The sequence below is a fragment of the Aedes aegypti genome, chromosome 1 (assembly GCF_002204515.2).
Source record: "Aedes aegypti strain LVP_AGWG chromosome 1, AaegL5.0 Primary Assembly, whole genome shotgun sequence".
NCBI classification, from domain to species: Eukaryota; Metazoa; Arthropoda; class Insecta; order Diptera; family Culicidae; genus Aedes; species Aedes aegypti.
Window position 1 is genome coordinate 53,391,394 of NC_035107.1, and position 21,519 is coordinate 53,412,912.

General features: G+C 43.9%; 1 protein-coding gene across 1 annotated transcript; it reads right to left on the reverse strand.

Annotated features, from left to right (window-relative positions):
• Nucleotides 1-5,051: 5,051 nt before the first annotated feature.
• Nucleotides 5,052-20,572, reverse strand: LOC5570653 (surfeit locus protein 4 homolog). The gene is made up of 4 exons (XM_001659198.2): nucleotides 20,368-20,572; nucleotides 20,078-20,243; nucleotides 8,242-8,505; nucleotides 5,052-6,568 (listed from the first exon to the last, which is right to left on the reverse strand). Exons 2-4 carry the CDS (start codon nucleotides 20,126-20,128, stop codon nucleotides 6,071-6,073), a joined length of 813 nt encoding a protein of 270 aa, XP_001659248.1. The 5' UTR covers nucleotides 20,129-20,243; nucleotides 20,368-20,572; the 3' UTR covers nucleotides 5,052-6,070.
• Nucleotides 20,573-21,519: the final 947 nt, after the last annotated feature.

Genomic DNA, 21,519 nt, shown 5'->3' on the forward strand with positions numbered 1-21,519 from the left:
CCAGGATTTGAGAGGGGGAAGATGGTCTGCAAACTCAACAAATCGCTATACGGTTTAAAGCAGGCGCCTCGGAGCTGGAATGAGCGGTTCCACAAAGTTATGGTGAAGCTTGGATTTCAACGTTCGAAGTACGATAGCTGCCTCTACATGTACACCGGAGAAAAGGTCCGCATCTACGTTGTTCTATACGTGGATGCGTCTGATTCCTTGGAACAGTTATCACACATCAAGAAGAACTTGGCCGCTGAATTCGACATGGTTGATCTTCAAGAGCTGAATCATTTCTTGGGCCTACGCATTGAACACAACAGAAAGCAAGGTACGTTATGCATCAATCAAACTAAATATGTTCTCGATCTGTTGAAGCGATTTGGGATGAAATCATGCAAACCGGTTTCTACGCCGATGGAGCCAAATGCCAAGTTGGTACAGCTGCAAGATGATCAGGAACCATACAGATGTCCCTATCGAGAATTGACGGGTTGCCTTACGTACCTAATGTTGTCATCACTCCCAGATATATGTGCGTCGGTGAAAGTCCTCAGTCGTTTCCAGAATACACCATCAGAAGAACACTGGAAAGCCCTCAAATGAGTTGTACGATACCTTCGCCATTGGGCGCAGACGTGCGAAGCATAAGGCGAACTAGGATTGGTGAAATGATCCTAGTCTTAAAGAAGGACGCCAAGGAAAAGGGTGCAGTCTATAAGCAACTGGCACAAGAAGTACTTGGTGACGAGGTTGATGTAAGATCCCTTACTGCTGAAGCGACTCTCCAGTGTAAAAATCTGGATGAGGTCACCGATGCAGCGGAGGTCTCGGCTGCCCTCAAAGAGCAGTGTGACATCGACGTAGCCAGTAAGGCCATCCACCTTAGAAAGGGCCCGCTGGGCACCCAGGTGGCGGCGATCAGGCTGCCGGTCGCAGAGGCCAACAAAGCGAAGAACTTGGGCATACTCAAGGTAGGCTGGTCTGTTTGCCGGCTGAGCATACAACAGCCTCCTGAAGTTTGCTTCAAGTGTTTCGGGAAGGGCCATAAGTCGTGGAATTGCAATGGTCCCGACAGAAGTAAGATGTGCAGAAAATGCGGCGCGGAAGGCCATAGGGCAAGCGATTGTAAGCAAATCGCTAAGTGCCTAATATGTGTCGACAGAGCAGACAACGGACACTTAACGGGCGGACCCAAATGTCCGGGCACAAGCGGAGTATCAAAGCAGCCAAAACGGAAGACAGTTAAATTTAAACCACTGTGATGCAGCCCAGCAGCTGCTTTGGCAGTCAGTCTCGGAAACCAAGACTGACGTGGTGTTATTATCGGACCCATACCGCATACCAGCCAACAACGGGAACTGGGTGGCGGATAGGTCTCAACAGCTGGCAGCTATAGGGACGACAGGACGATACCCAATCCAAGAAGTAGTCTCTAGCTCAAATGACGGTTTTGCGATAGCAAAAATCAACGGCGTGTTCTATTGCAGTTGTTACGCGCCCCCAAGGTGGTCGATTGAGGAATTTTCCCACATGGTTGACAGGATGATGGCCGAACTAGCTAATCGGCAGCCAGTAGTGATAGCTGGCGACTTTAATGCATGGGCAGTGGAGTGGGGTAGCCGCTGCACCAATCAAAGAGGCCAGCTATTGTTGGAATCCCTGGCCGCATTAAATGTAGAGTTGGCAAATGTGGGTACAGTGAGTACCTTCCGCAGAAATGGTGCAGAATCGATCATCGACGTGACGTTTTGTAGTCCTAACCTTTTAGGTACCATGAACTGGCGCGTTGATGACGGTTATACTCATAGCGATCATCAATCGATTCGCTATAGTATAATACCAGGCGGGCAGAAGGCAGCGCGATGTAACTCGACCCAAGCCCGAGGATGGAAAACAGCGCGCTTCGACGTCGAAGTATTCACTGAAGCCCTGAGGCGCGAACGAAACACTCTGGACCTAAACGGTGAAGAGCTAGTTGCTATGATATCACGAGCGTGTGATGCTTCCATGCCGAGAAAAGCCCCTCCTAGAGAGAACAGGCCGCCAGTGTATTGGTGGTGCGAATCAATTGCAAATCTTCGAGCAATCTGCCTTCGGGCTAGACGAAGAATGCAACGCGCACGCACAGAAGCACAAAGAGAGGAACGCGGTGCAGCATTCAGAGAGGCAAAGTTGGCTCTCAAAAAGGAAATCAAGAGTCGAAAACGGGCATGCTTTGAAAGTCTATGCGAGAGTGCCAATTCTAGTCCATGGGGTGACGCCTACAGAGTGGTAATGGTAACAACCGCAAGTCCGAGCAACGGGCGCTTATCTCGGTAGGTGATTGCACCATAGAGTCCAAGCGATCCCTTAGGCATCTTGGGGTAATGATCGATGACAAGCTGAGCTTCGCTAGCCACGTTGAATATGCCTGTAAAAGGGCATCTACGGCTATAGCGGCGCTTTCGAGGATGATGTCTAACAGCTCTGCTGTAATTGCCAGCAAACGCAAGCTGCTGGCAAGCGTGGCGCTATCCATACTAAGGTATGGAGGACCAATCTGGTCAAAAGCGCTTAGAACGAACAGAAACCTAAAGCGGTTGGAAAGCACGTACAGGATAATGTGCTTAAGAGTAGCAAGTGCATACCGGACGGTATCTAAAGAGGCCGTGTGCATCATAGCCGGGATGACGCCCATCGGGCTCATCATCAAGGAAGATGTTCAATGCTTCAACCAAAGGGGTACCAGAGGAGTCCGCGACACGTGTAAAGAGGAAACGCTCAGAAGCTGGCAGCAGGAATGGGATAACTCCACTAAGGGTAGATGGACCCATCGACTAATACCAAATGTGTCAGATTGGTATGGTAGAAGCCATGGGGAAGTGAACTTCCACCTGACGCAGTTTCTGTCAGGACATGGTTGCTATAGACAGTACCTGCATAGGTTCGGGCACTCAGAATCTCCTGCGTGTCCCAATTGTGCTGGTGTAGAGGAAACAGCGGAGCATGTCGTGTTCGATTGCCCCCGTTTCATTGTTGTGAGAGGTCGCATGCTCACTACATGCGGAGGGGACACGTCCCCCGACAATATTATAGAGAGAATGTGTGCGGATGCCGAGTGCTGGAATGCAGTAACTACGGCTGTCACTCACATTATGTTAGAATTGCAGCGTCTATGGCGCGCCGACCAAGAGTTGGCTGCAGAGGATTAGCCCTGCCGAGGCTGGTCCCTTGTAACATTGTTTCATTGTTTAAGTCGGCTAGGAGAAGCAGTTTGCCTAGGCTATGGTCCCTTCCCGAAGAAATACCGTAAGGTGGTTCCGGGGAGATGAGGGTCTGAGTCCAAGGGTCATGTCGATGCACTGTTCACCACTTGAGCAATTCTAAATGAATTGCTCATGCACAGTGCATAGGCTGGTTTTAGCGGGTCGTCGTTGGTGCGTCATCCCCGCATTCCCTGAGTTATCTTCTCAGGGGATCTGTTTGCAGATTTCCCCTTGTAAAAAAAAAAAAAAAAAAAAAAAAAAAAAAAAAAAAAAAAAAAAAAAAAAAAAAAAAAAAAAAAAAAACTTCAAGGAACGAAAGACATCTCGCTCGTCTATCATCGTAGCAAGGACGTCCCACTCATTGGATTTGCGGATGCAGATTGGGGCAGCGATATAAATGACAGAAGATCAACATCTGGTTTCTGCTTCAAAATGTTCGGCAACGCAGTGACATGGGTTACACGCAAGCAACCAACGGTGTCGCTATCCTCAACCGAGGCGGAATACGTGTCACTGAGCCAAGCAACATGTGAAGCGGTTTGGCTTCGTAATCTCGTTACGGAATTTGGAGTTCTGCTGGATTCACCTTTAACCATCTACGAAGATAACCAGTCCTGTATTCAAATAGCAAAAGAACCAAGGGACCAGAAGCGACTCAAGCACATTGACATTCGTTATAACTTTGTTCGAGAACGCATTGAAAACCAAGAAATCGAGGTGCAGTACATTCCAACCGGGGACCAGGTCGCCGATCTATTTACCAAAGGTTTACCGACGGATGTATTCAAGAAGCATCGCCATGCACTAGGTTTGAGAGGGGGTGTTAAGAAGCAAACCCTAGATTAGTAGGCTATGAATAAGCTAGTTAGTTACTTAAAGCTATGTTCTGTTCTTCTTCTTCTTTCTGGCATTACGTCCCAACTGGGACAAAGCCTGCTTCTCAGATTAGTGTTCTTATGAGCACTTCCACAGTTATTAACTGAATGCTTTCTTTGCCGATTGACCATTTTTGCATGTGTATATCGTGTGGCAGGTACAAAGATACTCTATGCCCTGGGAATCGAAAAAATTTCCTTCACGAAAAGATCCTCGACCAGCGGGATTCGAACCCACGACCCTCAGCATGGTCATGCTGAATAGCTGCGCGTTTACCGCTACGGCTATCTGGGCCCCTAGATATGTTCTGTTATCACTTGCCAATAAACCGTTGAACCATTAACATCACTTTGCTCATAACGGACAGCAACCCTGCAAAGATGGTGTTCGCTTCGGATCCGGTTGGTACAAGAAAGCGTGGAGCGCAGCGAGCTAGGTGGGCGGATCAAGTGCGTATCGATTTGGCGAGCGTGGGGCAGAACCGAGGATGGAGAGATGCGGCCACGAACCGAGAATTGTGGCGTGAAATTGTTGATTCAGTGTTATCTGTGTAGATGTTAACTAAATAAATGAAATGAATATCTCAAGACAAACGTGTGATGCTCGAATGGTGAGGGCAACATTATCATGAACACCTGAATGACGCTGAGAAAAGCTAAGGATGCAACTCAACAGCATAAAAGCATTAAATAGCTGGAAATAATACTTCAAAGCTAAAATCATCACGATAAGATCGGATAAGCTGACCAGTTGGCTAATATGTATTCAGAATCTAAGAAAGAGAACAACTACTGGACGAAATGGGTCATTAGCCGAAACAGAAAAGGCAACAAGCTTGATCTGAACGATCTTTACAGAAATCATGATTAAACCAAAGGGGTCTCTAGAAAACCTAAATTTTGAATTTGGAACAAATAAAATACCCAATCCAGACGATTCCGAATGTTGTGACATATGGACATAAAAGATTTATTGGCATCATCATTCATGTGCGGTTCAGCTAGTATAGTATACAACATACCTAATCGCAATAATTAAGCTGAATTTTCATATTTATAATAATCTGCAACGTTAACTATTTACTGCTAGTTGATGATTATAGTAACTAACTAAAGTTTCCAAGTGGTTCGGCCTAATCCCGACCGACACACCTGAAGACTCCTTCAAAGTACGACGTATGAATTTGATTGGGAGGGAATGCACTTTTCCTAGGACCTGCGAAACCCCCGGTTTCTGAAACCGGGTCCCCGCGAGTAAGAGAGAAGGCAAATGTTCGTTGGACGCAAAAAATGTGGAACTGAAAAAACCATTGAAAGACACAGAGAGCCGGTTCGGGTTTTTTGTTGTATAAGGTAAAAATCTAATCAGTTTGTGGCTTTATTTAGTTAATATACTTTTCTTTTCCCTTCTCTTAATAATTATAGTTGGTTTGTTCTTTTTCATCATGCACAGTTTTCTTTTTCTCAACGGAACAAACAGAAAATAAATGTTCCCACCTAGTGGCCATAATACGAAATTGCAGAAAACTCAACGTTCATCAAGTGTTCGGGAATAGTCTGTAGTCTTGGATCTGGCGCAGCGCTTTTAGCATGCATTCGATGGAAGTGTCTCTCGCTCTCTTTCTCTCTCTGTCTCGTGTCTATCTATCACAAAGTCGATGGTTCTTCCGTTTAGGTGGTGCTGTTGTCTGCGTGTCCTCTCTTTCCGGATGATTTCGTTCGACGTGTGTGTGATGGATGAATCGATACAAAATTTCAATAAAATATTTTTTTATATTAAAAAATCCTATCAAATCAAAAAAATGTTTCGTTCGCGCTGTCTCTCGCTCTCTCTCTTATAGTGTTTCAGTGTTCTCTAGCTTTCTCTGTCTCTCACACGATGACGGAACGAATATCAACGATTTGCCGGTGCAATGAGGCGGGGGATGGATAGACGGATCATCGTTTCTGGCTCTTGCTTTACCACTTCTTTTTGTGTTCGTCCATCGAGACACCGCCGGGTCCGAGCGAGACGATCATGAGCAGTCCACCGATCACGGACAGCGTCTGGAAGAAGTCATACTTCAGGAAGTCCCGCAGCGGTTTGTAGGCCGGAATGGACCACCAGGCGTTGTGGTAGAGATTGAGCACGGTCAGCAGCGCCACCAGGATCAGGGCGGACAGTTTCGTCTTGTAGCCGATCACCACCAGGACCATCAGGATCGATCCGACGATGTCCTGGAGCACCTGCAGGAAGCTTAACTCGAACCGGATCAGCGTGATGAACATGAACGCGAGCAGGATGCGTCCGGCCAGCTGCATGAAGTTCTTCGGTTTGTTCTCGCCGAGCGATGGCACGCCGGCAAACAGACTACGGGCTTCCCCGCGAGATTCGGCCAACACCAGGAGCAGGGCACCGATCAGAGCCAGGTTTCGCAACAGGAACTGGATGTCCCACAGGATCGAGTAGGCGATGGTCTACGAATGGAATAAGGGACGATTAATGGTGGATGGTTTTTGGTTGGGTGCGGGGGTTAGTAAAGTGACCAGACGTCCCGGATTGTGCGGGACAGTCCCGGATTTGAGCAACCTGTCCCGCATCGCCAAGCGTCCCGGAAAACGTCCCGGATTGTGGAGATAATAAAAAAACTTTGTACTTGAAGCATCAACAGTGAAAAGTTCTTAATTGTTATACAGAAATTAAAAATTAGCCTTCACATACTGGTCGGCTTTTTCCATGGAAAAAGAAGATTCTAATCCTGATCTAAACAGAATTCTTATCAATATTTGAACAGAACTTTGTTTTTATTTGTACAAAATTCGTGCTGAAATCTACGCAAAATCTTAGCCTAATTCTGTTTGTTCTCAAAATTAATTAAAATATCTGATTTCTGATCTAAATTTATTGATTCTACACATCCCATTACCAGAACCCTAACAAAATTTACTAAATTCAGAAGAAGTTTTCAAAATATTTCAGCTGGAGTCTTGACAAAATATTATTAACTATAAATTGACGCTTATTCGGTTAACGTTGAATGATAATTCGGCTGTCTGGTAATCCAATCCGCATGGTTATTAAATTAATTAACTTGTTACGCGTGGTAAAGATGGACAAATTATGGGTGAAATTATGACAAAATCCACGTACTCGGCTGGGATTTAAAATTATTAACTATATTTTTAGCTCATGATGTGGTTCTGAATTTTTTCTTGACACTGTTAAGAAACCTTTTAAGATTTTGTTCAGAATCTACTTTTGATTTCAAATTGTTCTCAAAATGATTTTTCTATTCCTGCAAAGATTTTGATCGTAATAAAGTCTGAGTTCTTGGGATTTTGTTAAGCAAACTAAATCACCGTTTCTAACCCATACTTTTTTAGATTCTTTCTTGGATTATATTCAGTCTAAAGTTCTAACAAGAATTTAGTTCGAAACACCATACAATTTTGCTTTAATTTCTCTTAAACAGGTATGTGAGGCTTACAAAATTCTGATTGCAACTCATTGAATATGCTGGTTTGAAAATATCACGTGATCCAGATTTAAATTTAATCTTATTTTGTCATTTTTCATCTATTAAATATTCCATATAAACTCTTCCAAAACAAATTATGGAAATGCAACTAAATATTGGAAAACACATGTGAAATTTTGAGCAAAAATGCGAATCAGAAAATTACTATTATTTTAAAACTTCATATATAAATAGCTTTAAAATCTTATAAATTCCCTTCAAATTTTATTATTTGATTACTTCAAAAAAAATAATAAGAATGTGTAAACAGTGCTCGTTTGATTTTGGCACTATTAATCTCAATGTTTCTGTGAGTCCTTTTGAGACATACCTTGTTCAAAATAGGTAAACTCAATTCGTGGTTATTATTACGGTGATAAAAGTTTTAATGAAATCAATCGTTGTTCGATTTTGGCACGTTTCAATTTAGGAAATATGAAAATTTTTGTCATTTTGGAAAAATTGAACCGGCATTGTACTTTTTAGTATTACAATATTTTTCAAAAGTTTACCTTTTTTGTCCCGCATTGAAGCCAATCACATCTGGTCACTTTAGGGTTAGCCATTTGGCATAAGGCCTTGTTAGTCATAAAGGCCATTTTGCATAACATACTTGAGTGTCTGAGTCCTTACCTGCAGTACGACGATGAAGAACAGGATGCCGCAAGCGATGGTCACCTTTAGCCGGCCCAGCACCATCACGCAGCCTCCGATCTGCCCTACCAGGTTGATAAGCACAAACACCGTCGCGAGGAACTTGCCACAGCCCCAGCTCATGTCCATGTATTCGCGCTGTTCGTTCCACTGGACCCACATCCGGATGCCATCCTCGAGGAAGGTCGCAATCAGACAGAGCCGGGCCACATGTGGCAGGACGTGCTTACCCTTGCGGATCACCTGTTGGTGGAAACATAATATCGGTAAGTTAAAATAGTTGTTCAAGATTTGAATGTCAGCGAATCTGGCAGCACTGCTCACGAAATTATGCAAATTCATATAGACTGTTTATATAGGCGAAGCGTGCAAATTTACGTAAGCGAATCGAACCGGTTCATGGACGTGACGTTGGGCGCCAAACGATACGTCGTGCGTACGCGTGTCGAACACGTTGTCACTGCAGCGTGTGTTGAGTTCTGCTCAATCAACTAAAAATGATAATCCACATCGATGGGCGTGACGTAGCCAGAAGCTATACGTATAGCAGTTGAGCTTCTCATTATATGGCGATTATTATCGGAAACATATGTCGATAAATTTTCAATGTCGCTTCGTAGTGCCTATAGTCGTACACCGTAACGTTATATTCGTTATCAGCAGATTTGTTATAGGAAAGAGTTGATATAGGTAATACAACTACTAGGCGAGAGCTTGCGGTGCAATTGCTGAGCTGTGAAAAGCCAAACGGCAGGTCGTCATGTTGCTGACTAATTAATTAGCGATGCATTTTGATTGTTGAGGTGACACACGCCTTGGAAGAATGTGTATAGAGATTTTTACTAGCGTGAACCGAATCTATCCTGATCATTAATCATCCGGAGATTCCGATTCTTGCATACATCGTGGACAAGAATTGTCCCGTGACTGTTCTTAGGGTGAAGATGCATCGGAGCCAAATCTCTAATTTTCAAGAGCACATATCTAGAGAACCCGATAATCGTTCACACTGAAAATCTGATCGATTGGTCAGTGCTTCTTATAATTTAGGTATTTTCCCAGATAGCCTTAGCAGTAAACCCTCCCCTTGGCCATCCGACCTTGCCGCGATGGGAGGGCATAATCCATTAGCCCATATGATGGAAACCAAAGGCGTAACCTGTAGTGGTGGTATCACATTTTGGCATTTTTTGCTTAAAGCCGCGTCATAATTCATATGGCATAGACGCAATAATATCTCGGATGTGATCCAACGGACATTCTGCGTCATTGATAGAATTGATGCCCATTTCAAATGATTAATCTATTCGAAGTGGACATTAATACTATTGGTGACGTTCAGTTTGCCTTTTGCTAACCAGAATGATCCGTAGCCACTCTTACTATTAGCTAGCTAGACACATCGTTATCATATTCGACGTAGGGAATATTACTCTGAGGAAAATTACTAGTAGATTCACTGAGTAGAAATAAGTGGCGACAATCTTATTTTAATATGGTTTTTACATTACCATAACAAGAAATACCTCTTTTGTAACAATGGTATAAACCTGGGAGGGAGAAACCAATACGAAATTTTTGTACGTCAAGGTGAGCCGAGATTCTGCTGTCACGAACTGTCACTGTGAGCCCAGATTTAAAACAATGGACAAACATGATAAAAGCGCGTAATTGATTAAAACATAGTTTTGCATTTTATCAAATGTGTCAAAAAATCGATTGAAAAGCTATTCATGCTTATTCAAAAGTAATGTCACAATAGCACCTTTTATCCTGATTGAATATAAAGTATTCGAATACGCATCATTTTACTTTTTCCAATAAAAACGAAAATTAAATGCATTGGAAACTTTGGCCCTTTTTCCATGTTTATCCAGAACGATCGAAGGAACACAACAAAAGAAAATTAGCGATTTTCATCAAGCCTTGATTGTCGGTGGCAAGCTAGAGTTTTCTTGCAATTCAAAATAACTTTGTGTCATATTTCGTGTGTAATATCGGTGCCTCCCTCCCAGGTATAAACAATCTAATTCTAGCTTCATTTTCGCAAAATTTACAAGTAGAAAGTAGGCGTTGTGAAGCATTGCATTTGCCACCGACAAGTGAATCTTGTAGGAGACTGTAATAGAAACCTAAGGTAACTTTACTCTTAAATGTTCACTATAAAATGACTATGGAAAGTAAGATGCTGAGATCGATCATTAGGGAACACATGCTAGTTTCGAGAAATTGTTGAACAGACGAGGAAAGTGACCTTTTTCTTTAAGGATATATGAACGTAATGACCAATAAATACTTTTAACAACAAAAAACGAAATTAACTAGAACTACTACTAAACAGCCAATTTTGTTAAGACATGGCGACAATTGACATTTAAGATTCTAATCTTACGTAAAAGACAGGAGTGATCAAAATAGCACTTAAATGACAAAGTATTCAAAACCATTTCGACTAAACACTATTAGTTATGACACTACTACACTACTATTTCAAAAATTCTGATGAAGCTGCTGATTTTTACAATGCTTCCTTTTCTCAGAAGCAAGGAAATTCTTCTTCTTCTTCTTTCTGGCATTACGTCCCCACTGGGAGAGAGCCTGCTTCTCAGCTTAGTGTTCTTATGAGCACTTCCACAGTTATTAACTGAGAGCTTTCTATGCCAATGACCATTTTCGCATGTGTATATCGTGTGGCAGGTACGAAGATACTCTATGCCCTAGGAAGTCGAGAAAATTTCCAACCCGGTGGGATTCGAACCCACGACCCTCAACTTGGTCTTGCTGAATAGCTGCCCGTTTACTGCTACGGCTATCTGGGCCCCTCAGAAGCAAGGGAATATGGGTATTTAAAAAAAAATACCACGTCACAATACTAATAAAAAAACAGTGTTCATGTGGGCACCATAGCCTAGTCCGTCTGAGTATTGGTCCTGGTAGAGGGGAAACTTGGCAAAAGCCAGACCGAGGGTTCAGCCTTGACAAGTTAAGCTGTTAGGCAGCTCCAACTGAATACCATACAAAAAAAATAATTCGATCGAACCATATTCGGAGAGTGTTACTGTTTGTGGCACATCGCAATCGGAGACCCCTATGAATGTAAACATTCACTCTCTCATTTGGTACGTGGCACGAGAGCGTTTAAGAGCAGCAACTCTCACAGACTGCAACAGTAAAGAGCCATACTGGTGATTTATGTTTTGCATAAAATTGGTAATAACTTCCATATTTTCTATTTATGCAGCCTTTAACAACCTAATTATAATCTATTGGATCATTGAACATCCCTTTGGTTGCAAACATAGCACAGAAAATGGAAAATATTCGCCTCTGTTTCTTGATCAGAATGGGACTGGATCAGCGAATGTTACAAGTGTTGACACACAGTGATCGGCGCCAAACAGTGGGTGGTGTGTGTCTGTCTTGTTTATGTTCATGGATCGTTATCTCCCACGAACGATAAATGTCATGGGTGTTGTATAAAGCTTGATTCGCTGCTGACAAGTAATTTTTTGGCCTATCTTGATGCATGGGAAATTCCTGCAAGGAATCGATGAAGAAAACTCATTTTTCTGATCGCAGTACGCAGTTGAAAAGAAATGTCAGTTCAAACGGGAGTCGCCGTAGGAAATTTCTGCAAGGAATCTGCGAGAAATTTCTTCAGCGATTCCTGTTCAGCAGCAAATTATTCAAGCCTAATGTAGGCGAATAAATGGGGTGAAATTATGGCTCGTGTGTGGTGGTTGGCGGAACTGAGCGCGACAGGGCCCGCCTAGGAAGCAGTGTTACGATAGACGGGGATACCTTCGAGGTGGTGGACGAGTTCGTCTACCTCGGATCCTTATTGACGGCTGACAACAATGTTAGTCGGGAAATACGAAGGCGCATCATCAGCGGAAGTCGTGCCTACTATGGGCTCCAGAAGAAACTGCGGTCAAGAAAGATTCACCCCCGCACCAAATGCACGATGTACAAAACGCTCATAAGACCGGTAGTCCTCTTCGGGCATGAGGCGTGGACTATGCTCGAGGAGGATTTGCAAGCTCTTGGGGTTTTCGAACGCCGAGTGCTAAAGACGATCTAAGGACGGCGTGCAGGAGAACGGCGTGTGGCGGCGAAGGATGAACCACGAGCTCGCTCAACTCTACGGCGAACCCAGTATCGTGAAGGTAGCTAAAGCTGGAAGGATACGCTGGGCAGGGCATGTTGCAAGAATGCCGGACAACAATCCTGTAAAGATGGTGTTCGCTACGAATCCGGTCGGAACAAGAAGGGGTGGGGCGCAGCGAGCTAGGTGGATTGACCAGGTGCACCAGGACCTGGAGAGCGTGGGTCACAGTCGAGGTTGGAGAGAAGCGGCCATGAACCGAGTGAATTGGCGAATTATTGTTGGCGAGGCTTTATCAAGATAATTGATGTAAAGCCAAATAAGTAAGTAATTTCTTGGCCTATCTTGATGCATGGGAAATTCCTGCAAGGAATCGATGAAGAAAACTCATTTTTCTGATCGCAGTACGCAGTTGAAAAGAAATGTCAGTGCAAACGGGAGTCGCCGTAGGAAATTTCTGCAAGGAATCTGCGAGAAATTTCTTTAGCGATTCCTGTTCAGCAGCAAATCAGGCTTGAATGTAGGCGAATAAATGGGATGAAATTATGGCTCGTGTGTCAATGATCGTTAAATTTTCCAAAGCCTGCTTCGCCGACGATATCACCCTAGTGGTGTATGGTGAATCGATGAAGGAAGTAGAGTTGACAGCAGCGCACTCTATTTCCATAGTTCAAGCGTGTGCTAGAATAAGGGCGTAAGTCGCATGATGGATTTCTCTTCATCGATCCTCCCTTCTGTTAATAAAGTTGACAAGCAGGGATAGGGTGCGACTCAAAACTCTTTCGGAGCAGCACGCGCTGCTGGAAGACAGCACGTTCAATTTGAAAGAGACGTGCGGGTGCAATATGAATTGTGTTGCACCCATCCTTTTTGTGTGCTAAAACTCCCATGCGCCATTTCTATTTTGCTGAGAATCTCTCTGAGCATTAGGCAAAACAATCTCTCATAACATTTGCATTGGTGACGGAGTACGGATGGACGCCACTTTAAAAAAGAACCACACAAACGTTTGTTTACTTCAGACATGATTTCGCCTCAAACATACTTCGATAATTTCGACGACTTCGGTATACTTGAGATTTGAATTGCGACGTTAAATCATTTCAAGAGATTTGGTGTTTCCATAAACATAGATTTTAAGAACATCCACCTTTAGGGGCCCATTCACAAATTTAATAACGCTGGAGGGGGTGGGTGTCCCAACCATGTTACGGCCCATACAAAAATTGTATGATATTCATACAAAAAGTGTTACAAGGGGGTGGGTGGGTGTCCAAAAAGGCCAATTTCAGCGTTATGAAATAAATGTATGGGGATTTCGGTGGTTCCGGATTACTTCGGACGGTAAAGATAATAAAGACTGCGACGAGTACAGAATAACAACACGACACGTTTATTGCGTCACTCTAACTGATTTCATACATCAACGGTGGCAGTGTTGCCACCACACTACCCTCCACCAGTTATGCCAAGAATCTAACGCGATGGCCTGATGGCGTAACTTTCGTCTTTGTGTCTGAGCAGGAATCTAGTTGTTGATTACACGAGTATGCTGGCTTGAGCCTGTCGATAGATACCCGTTGCTTCTTCCCTTTCATCAATATAACCATGTTCTTATCTCCCCGTTCAATTACCTCGAAGGGTCCTTCATAGGGGTGTTGTAATGGTTTCTTAACTGTGTCGATTCTGACAAAAACTCCTTTACAGCTTTGAAGATCATTTGGTACAAATACACGTTGCTTTGAGTGGTTGACTCTCTCAATCGGTTTTAGATTTTGTACCACATCGCGAATCGATTTAATTAAATCCGAACGGTCAACTTCAGTTGTACTGTGCTCAAGAAAATCGCCAGGAATACGGAGAGGTTGTCCATAAACCATTTCAGCTACGGAACAGTTCGAATCATCTCGAATAGCGGTGCGTAGTCCGAGCAAAATCATAGGTAGCTTATCACTCCAATGCAGTGGATCAACACACATGATTGCTGACTTCAGAGTGCGATGGAATCGCTCCACTAGTCCATTTGCTTGTGGATGATAAGCAGTGGTGCGGCTACGTGTCGTTCCGAGCCATGAAGTCAATTCGTGGAACAATTGCGACTCGAATTGCCGACCTTGATCAGTACTTATTGTTTCAGGAACGCCGAAACGTGACACCCATGTATTGCAAAAGGCTTTTGCTACGGTTTCGGCTAACATGTCCGGTAGCGGTACTGCTTCAGGCCAACGACTAAACCTGTCTACCATAGTGAGGAGATATCGATGTCCATTAGAAGGTGGTAGAGGTCCAACCAGGTCGATATGAACATGACTAAACCTTCCACGAGGAACATCGAAATTCCCGTAGGCTGCTTGAGTGTGACGGTTGATTTTGGAGCGCTGGCATCGGTCGCACGATCTAACGAATTGGGAAACATCCTTGTTCATCGATGGCCACACGAACTTGGAGGATACGAGCTTCCGAGTTGTACGAATTCCAGGATGAGACAAATCGTGTATAGCATGCATGATACTCGAACGATGAAGTTTCGGAATAAATGGTCGTGGTTGTCCGGGTCCTGAAATATCGCAATATATTTGCTTAGATGACTGGCCGATGCTCTTGGCTTCTAATCGAAGTGAGGATGTTTTGCTCGTTAGCAGTTTTTGCAATTCCGAGTCTGTCGTTTGGTCTACAGCGACATCTTCGAAGTTCAAAACGGATGGTAGAGCTATTAAGTTCACTCTAGATAGGGCATCTGCCACAAAATTGTCCTTTCCACTTATGTGTTTAATAGACCTTGTAAAGCTTGAGATATACTGCAAGTAACGTTCTTCATGGGGCAAGTGTGTGGAGTTTGAGTCAAGAGCATAAGTGAGAGGTCGGTGGTCGGTGAAAATAGTGAAATTCTTACCTTCAATCAGATGGCGGAAATATTTCACGGCGAGTTTCATCGCCGTCAGCTCTCGACCAAAAACTGAATATTTCTTTTGAGAAGCGGAAAATTTTTGCGAGAAGAAGCCTAGAGGTTGCCAAATGCCATTGGAGTACTGCTGTAGTACCGCCCCCGCAGCTATATCTGAAGCGTCGACCATTAATGCCAATGGTTTTGAACTATCCGGATAATGCAATAATGTCGCTTTTGCCAGGCTTTGTTTACATTTCTCGAACGCCGCTTTTGTTGCTGAGTCCCATTTCAACTTTCGTGTATCATTTTTGCGATTCCCGTTGATCATTTCTTGTAGAACTTTTTGTATTTCAGCGGCACCAGGAAGAAAACGCTTGTAGCCGTTCACCAGAGCTAGGAAACGCCTTAATTCCTTAACTGTGTTGGGTTGAGTGTATTCAGTAACTGCAGACACCCTTTCTGGTTCTGGTTTCACACCTTCTGCATTCACACGGTATCCCAAGAAATCTACTTCCGTTTGTGCAAATTTGCATTTGGTGAGATTCAACACGAGTCCATTTTTCCGTAATCGATCGAAGACTATCCGAACGTGCAGTTGATGCTCCTCTTCGGTAGCGGAAGCAACGCAAATATCGTCGACAAAAACAATTACAAAGTCCAAATCTCCGAAGATGCTATGCATGAATCGTTGGAAGGACTGGCTGGCGTTGCATAGCCCGAATTGCATTCTCGTAAATTCGAACAGTCCAAATGGGGTAATCACGGCTGTTTTTGGTATATCACATTCTTCAACTGGAACATTGTAATAAGCTCGTACCATGTCCAGGGTTGTGAAGTACTTTTTACCCAAAAAATTGTTTAAAAGGTCATGGATGTGAGGAACCGGATACCGATCGGGAATAGTGACACGATTCAAGCTTCGGTAGTCCCCCACGAAACGCCACTCTCCATTCTTTTTACGGACGCAGTGCAAGGGACTCGCCCAACAGCTTTTCGATGGACGGCATTTTCCAATCTCCGACATCATCTCGAACTCCTTTTTTGCCGCCCTCAGTTTATCTGGCGCCATTCTGCGTGGTTTACAAGCCACCGGAGGACCTTTCGTTTGGATGTGATGGGTCACATTGTGTTGAATTTCGGATCGCATAGTTGGTGGTGTGGTAATCTCGCGGTATTCAATCAGCAAATCGCGAAAAGGATGATTGAAATCGATCGTGGTCACACCATGTACCGTGGCTTGTGCAATTCCGCCAGTGGAATGCAGTTTCGTTTTCCCGTCAATAAGCCGATTGGTTCCGAGGTCTACTAGAATGCCGAAATAGGCCAAAAAATCGGCACCAATTATAGCAGTGGTTACATCGGCGACTAGGAAATTCCATGCGAATCGGCGACGCAGCCCTAGATCCGTGGTAACAAAACGATTTCCGTACGTTTTGATCGTGGATCCATTTGCAGCGTGTAGCTGGAAGGCGGAGGGGCCGTGGAGTTTTTCTCTGGTACTTGCTGGAATAATCGAAACATCCGATCCTGTGTCTATGAGAAATCGGATATGGGAAGTGCGATCAAAAATGCGAAGACGGCGGCTCAACTGGTTTCCGCCCACCTCATTCACTGTAGGTGGGCGGTTGCCTAGTTTTTTGTCGCTTGATAATTGCATGGACTGCGGCATTGCTCTGCATTATCGCCAAACTTGCGATGGTACCAGCATACGTTATTTACACCAGATGCTTGACGATTCCGAGAGGTTGACCGGGAGCGACGTTGTGGTTTAGCTTTCATCTGGCGGATTTCAGCGGTCAATGCTGCGATTTGGTTTGCCAGACTCTCCTGTGAATACGGATCTTCGTTGGACGATGGTGCTGGTCGAACATTGATGGCAGCTGCTGCTGGTGGGGACAAGTCGATCATTTTGTCACCCATTTCCGCAATTTTTGCCAGTGTTCCATCGTGGATGCTTAAGACGGCGCGGATGTTGGCTGGAAGGCGTTGTAGAAACAGCATCTTTAGCAGAGATTCATCTACGTTCAAGCCTGCTGATAGCTCCTGCATCTTTGCCAACAAATGAGTTGGCCGTAAATCGCCAAGATCGCAAGTGTTCAGTAGACGTTCGAGGCGTGACTGTGGCGTCAATTCAAAGCGGGAAATTAGTCGAAGTTTAATGGCAGCATACTTGTCAGCAGCCGGAGGATTTTTCACCAGATCCGTGACGTGGCATATCACGGACTGATCAATTTTTGCCACAATGTGGTGAAACATCGTGACGTCCTGTGTGATTCCGGCCAAGGCAAATTGTGCCTCCGCCTGTGCGAACCACATTGCCGGGTCCGACTTCCAAAATTCCGGCAATTTGACAGCAACTGCAGCGGCTGCTGCTGGCTGTGGCTGATTGTTGACGATTTGTAGCTGCTGATTTTCGGTCATGTTTAGCACTTGTTTTCACTCCGTATTTAACGCGAATTCGATACTTTCACCGTCGGCGGTCACCAATATGGGGATTTCGGTGGTTCCGGATTACTTCGGACGGTAAAGATAATAAAGACTGCGACGAGTACAGAATAACAACACGACACGTTTATTGCGTCACTCTAACTGATTTCATACATCAACGGTGGCAGTGTTGCCACCACAAATGAATGAGCCCTAGGGGTTGCGAGACGTATGTAAAGCTCTAAAGGGGATCACGGCTACAAAAAGGTTGAGAACCACTGATATACATATTCACTTGTGCTTTTAGGAACAGTACCACATCTCGCTCTCGACAGCCAAATATGCATTGAGGATTGTTCATTTTTTTCGCCTAGAGGAGACGCGAAAATGTCAATAATTTTGTCGGTTTTGGTTTTTTTGACACCCCGCTCTCCAGTGGAAAAAAATGTACTGTTTTTAGGTGGCTCATAATACCCCAATCACCCCTATTAAAAAAAACTACAAAATGTTGAGAAAGTCCTCGGCCGAACCAAGAATAATTCTCGCTGAACATTACTAAAGGACCTATGTACAAATAGGAGATTCTCTCTCTTGTCTTTTAAGAAAAACGCAGATATCATATTTATATCGCATAATATCTGACCTCGACAAAATTTCAAACTGCAACGAAGAAGTTAAATCTAGGGTCGGTGTTCCTTTAGTGGACAGTCCCCTGTAGTCGCACTAGTGGCTTTTTACGGCCGTTTTGCTATAAATCTTTTCAAAACATTTTTTGACATGAAGGTCAGGAGCTGTTTATCTAAGTACCATTGATACACAGCTTGATTTTGTTCAAAAATTATCGAAATTATTAGTTTTGCTTAAAATTTAAGCTCCCTTGCGCCTATAGTAAACCTATTGTTCCTATAGAAGCACTACTGAGAGAAACTATTTTTTATTATACGAAATAATTGATAAATTAGGAACTATTTTTACATCAAACGAAAGCTTTTGACACATACTTTGTAGGAAAAATATAAAAGTTTTGTAAAATTACGGTTTTGATTAGCATTTTGCCAACGCCGTGATGTTAGACTGTTATGCCTTTATTTTTCAATATGGGCTACATATTTTTCTACCACCTTTTCAAACAAAGTATGTTAATTTTTATATGCACAGTAAAGTATACATTAAAACATAAATGTTGAGACGAAAAAAGGTGTTGGTTCGAAAATCCATATGGGACAGTTATGCTTTTATGGGCATTATAGGAACAGAAATTAGAAATAGTGCTACTATAGGCACATGTATTCCTATAGTGGCACAAGCGATAATAAATACAAACATATGAGTTTTCATAGTTTTCATATTTTTTCCCACAACACCAAGATAAAAGGTTTCAGATGATGTAAAAATAATGACGCTGTAGCGTTATTTTTCGATTTTATACGAATATTTGTTCTTAGCTATGCGGCTATTGGTACATCGACCCTACTAAGTAGATTATCAGTTAGGGGCCTTTCTTCTTCTTCTTCTTTTTGGCGTTACGTCCCATCTGGGACAAAGCCTGCTTCTCAGATTAGTGTTCTTATGAGCACTTCCACAGTTATTAACTGAGAGCTTTCTTTGCCGATTGACCATTTTTGCATGTGTATATCGTGTGGCAGGTACGAAGATACTTTATGCCCTGGGAATCGAGAAAATGTCCTTTACGAAAAGATCCTCGACCAGCGGGATTCGAACCCACGACCCTCAGCATGGTCATGCTGAATAGCTGCGCGTTTACCACTACGGCTATCTGGGCCCCTAGGGACCTTTCTTAGCCGAGTGGTTAGAGTCCGTGGCTACAAAGCAAAGCCATGCTGATGATGTCTGGGTTCGATTCCTGATCGGTCCAGGATCTTGTAATGAAAATTTCCTTCAGTTCCCTGGGCATAGAGTATAATCGTACCTGCCACACGATATACGAATGCGAGCATGGCAACTTCGGCAAAGAAAGCTCTCAGTTAATAACTGTGGAAGTGCTCATAAGAACACTAAGCTGAGAAGCTGGCTCTGTCCCAGTGAGGACGTAATGCCAATGAGAAGAATATTATCAGTTAAGTCATCGTAAAAAATGACGATGTCGAATCAAACTTCATAAACCAGTTATCTAAACCTACACTCCCCATCCAGACTTTAAAACAAGAATCTAACAAACGACCTCGAACTTTCACTTTTCATGTTTCGTTTTCGTTTAATTCGGGTTTTGAGCACTCTCTTGAAGATCCCTTCTCCGCCTGGTCTGGCAGCTCTGCCTCTTGATGTTTTTTGAGGCGAATATTTTGCATTTCGTCGAGCCGTCGCCGCCACAACCCGCTGACCTTTAAACCCTCCCTCATTGCGACGCTTCTTCGCCCCACTCTCCCCTAACTCACCTGGTCCGCAACGTCTTCAGTCTTCTCCAGATATTGGTTCGGTATGTTCATGATTGTCCTCTTGTGTGGCAACTTCTCCTTTTAAACACACTGGCTGTATTATTCGTCCTTGACTCAGATCTGATCCCACCACTCTCAAGCCCGAATCGTTTCACAATCTTTCTCACTTTTTTTCGGAGTCGTGTCCAAATCGCCACCATCGGAAGCCCAAGAAAAGAAGAAACACACAATCATTAGTGAAGCACTCGTTTCTCTCTCGAATTGCACAAAATGCCCCAAACAAAACCTACCACCAGCGAAGCGCACGGAGCCGGAAATCCCTTCCCGGCCAGAATGTCCGGAATTGCACGTGAATTACTGGGGAAAACCCTCTGTTTCAAACGGGAGCCAGACTTTCTCCTTCCAGCAGGCGATAGCACTCAAGACTCGAAGAGCAAAATTCCGTGTCCGACGACGTCTCGTTTGCAGTCTGCCAGTCGAGCGAGCTGTTGATGTGTAATTATTGCAGTTTCCCGCAGTTTTCTTGCACGGCCCTGTGCGGTTGAGATGACGTCGGCTGTCAACCTGCGGAATGGTTGCCCACTGAGGGGATGATGCTGGGAATGAAATCGGGGGGCGGTTCAAGATTGTTATAGAAAGGTGTGCCAGCCTTTCCAGCAACAAGATCAAAAATGGGATATTTTTGTTTGTTTTCCTCATACGGAAACGGCATTTAATGAGACGGATTGGTGTCTAAATGCAACAAGCTTTTTAGTTTCCCCATTCATTTCATTGGTTTATTTAACATCTACCTAAACACATAACACTGAATCAACAATTTCACGCCACAATACCGGGTACCCCCGTTGGTTTGACCGCATTTAATCTGAACACTTTAATTTGTACCCCGCTAATTTGCACACCGTTCTGATTAAAAATGGTTCAAACGTCATTTAGCTCGTGGAACGGAGTGAAGTGAGATGGCACGCTGTGGAACGGAACGCAGAATCAAAACAAAACAGTAAAAGAGGTAACCAGATACACGTTTTCAGGGTGACTAGATGTTCAAATTAAAAATGAACCCCGATGGTTTGCATGATGTACCGTTCAAATTAACGGGGTTGTACGGTACTCGGTTCGTGGCCGCATCTCTCCATCCTCGGTTCTGATCCACGCTCGCTAAATCGATACGTACTTTATCCGCCCACCTAGCTCGCTGCGCTCCACGCCTTTTTTAACCAACCGAATCCGACGCGAACACCATCTTTGCAGGGTTGCTGCCCGGCATTCTTGTAACATGCCCTGCCAATAGCATCCTTCCAGCTTTGGCCACCTTCCCCAAGTAAAATTTAAATCAGCAGGCAGGGGAGAATTTATTTCATTTACTGGTTACATCAAACGTGGTAACCGGGTAAAAACATGCGCTTCTCAATGAGGGCATAAAATTGCACACCAGTGCATTA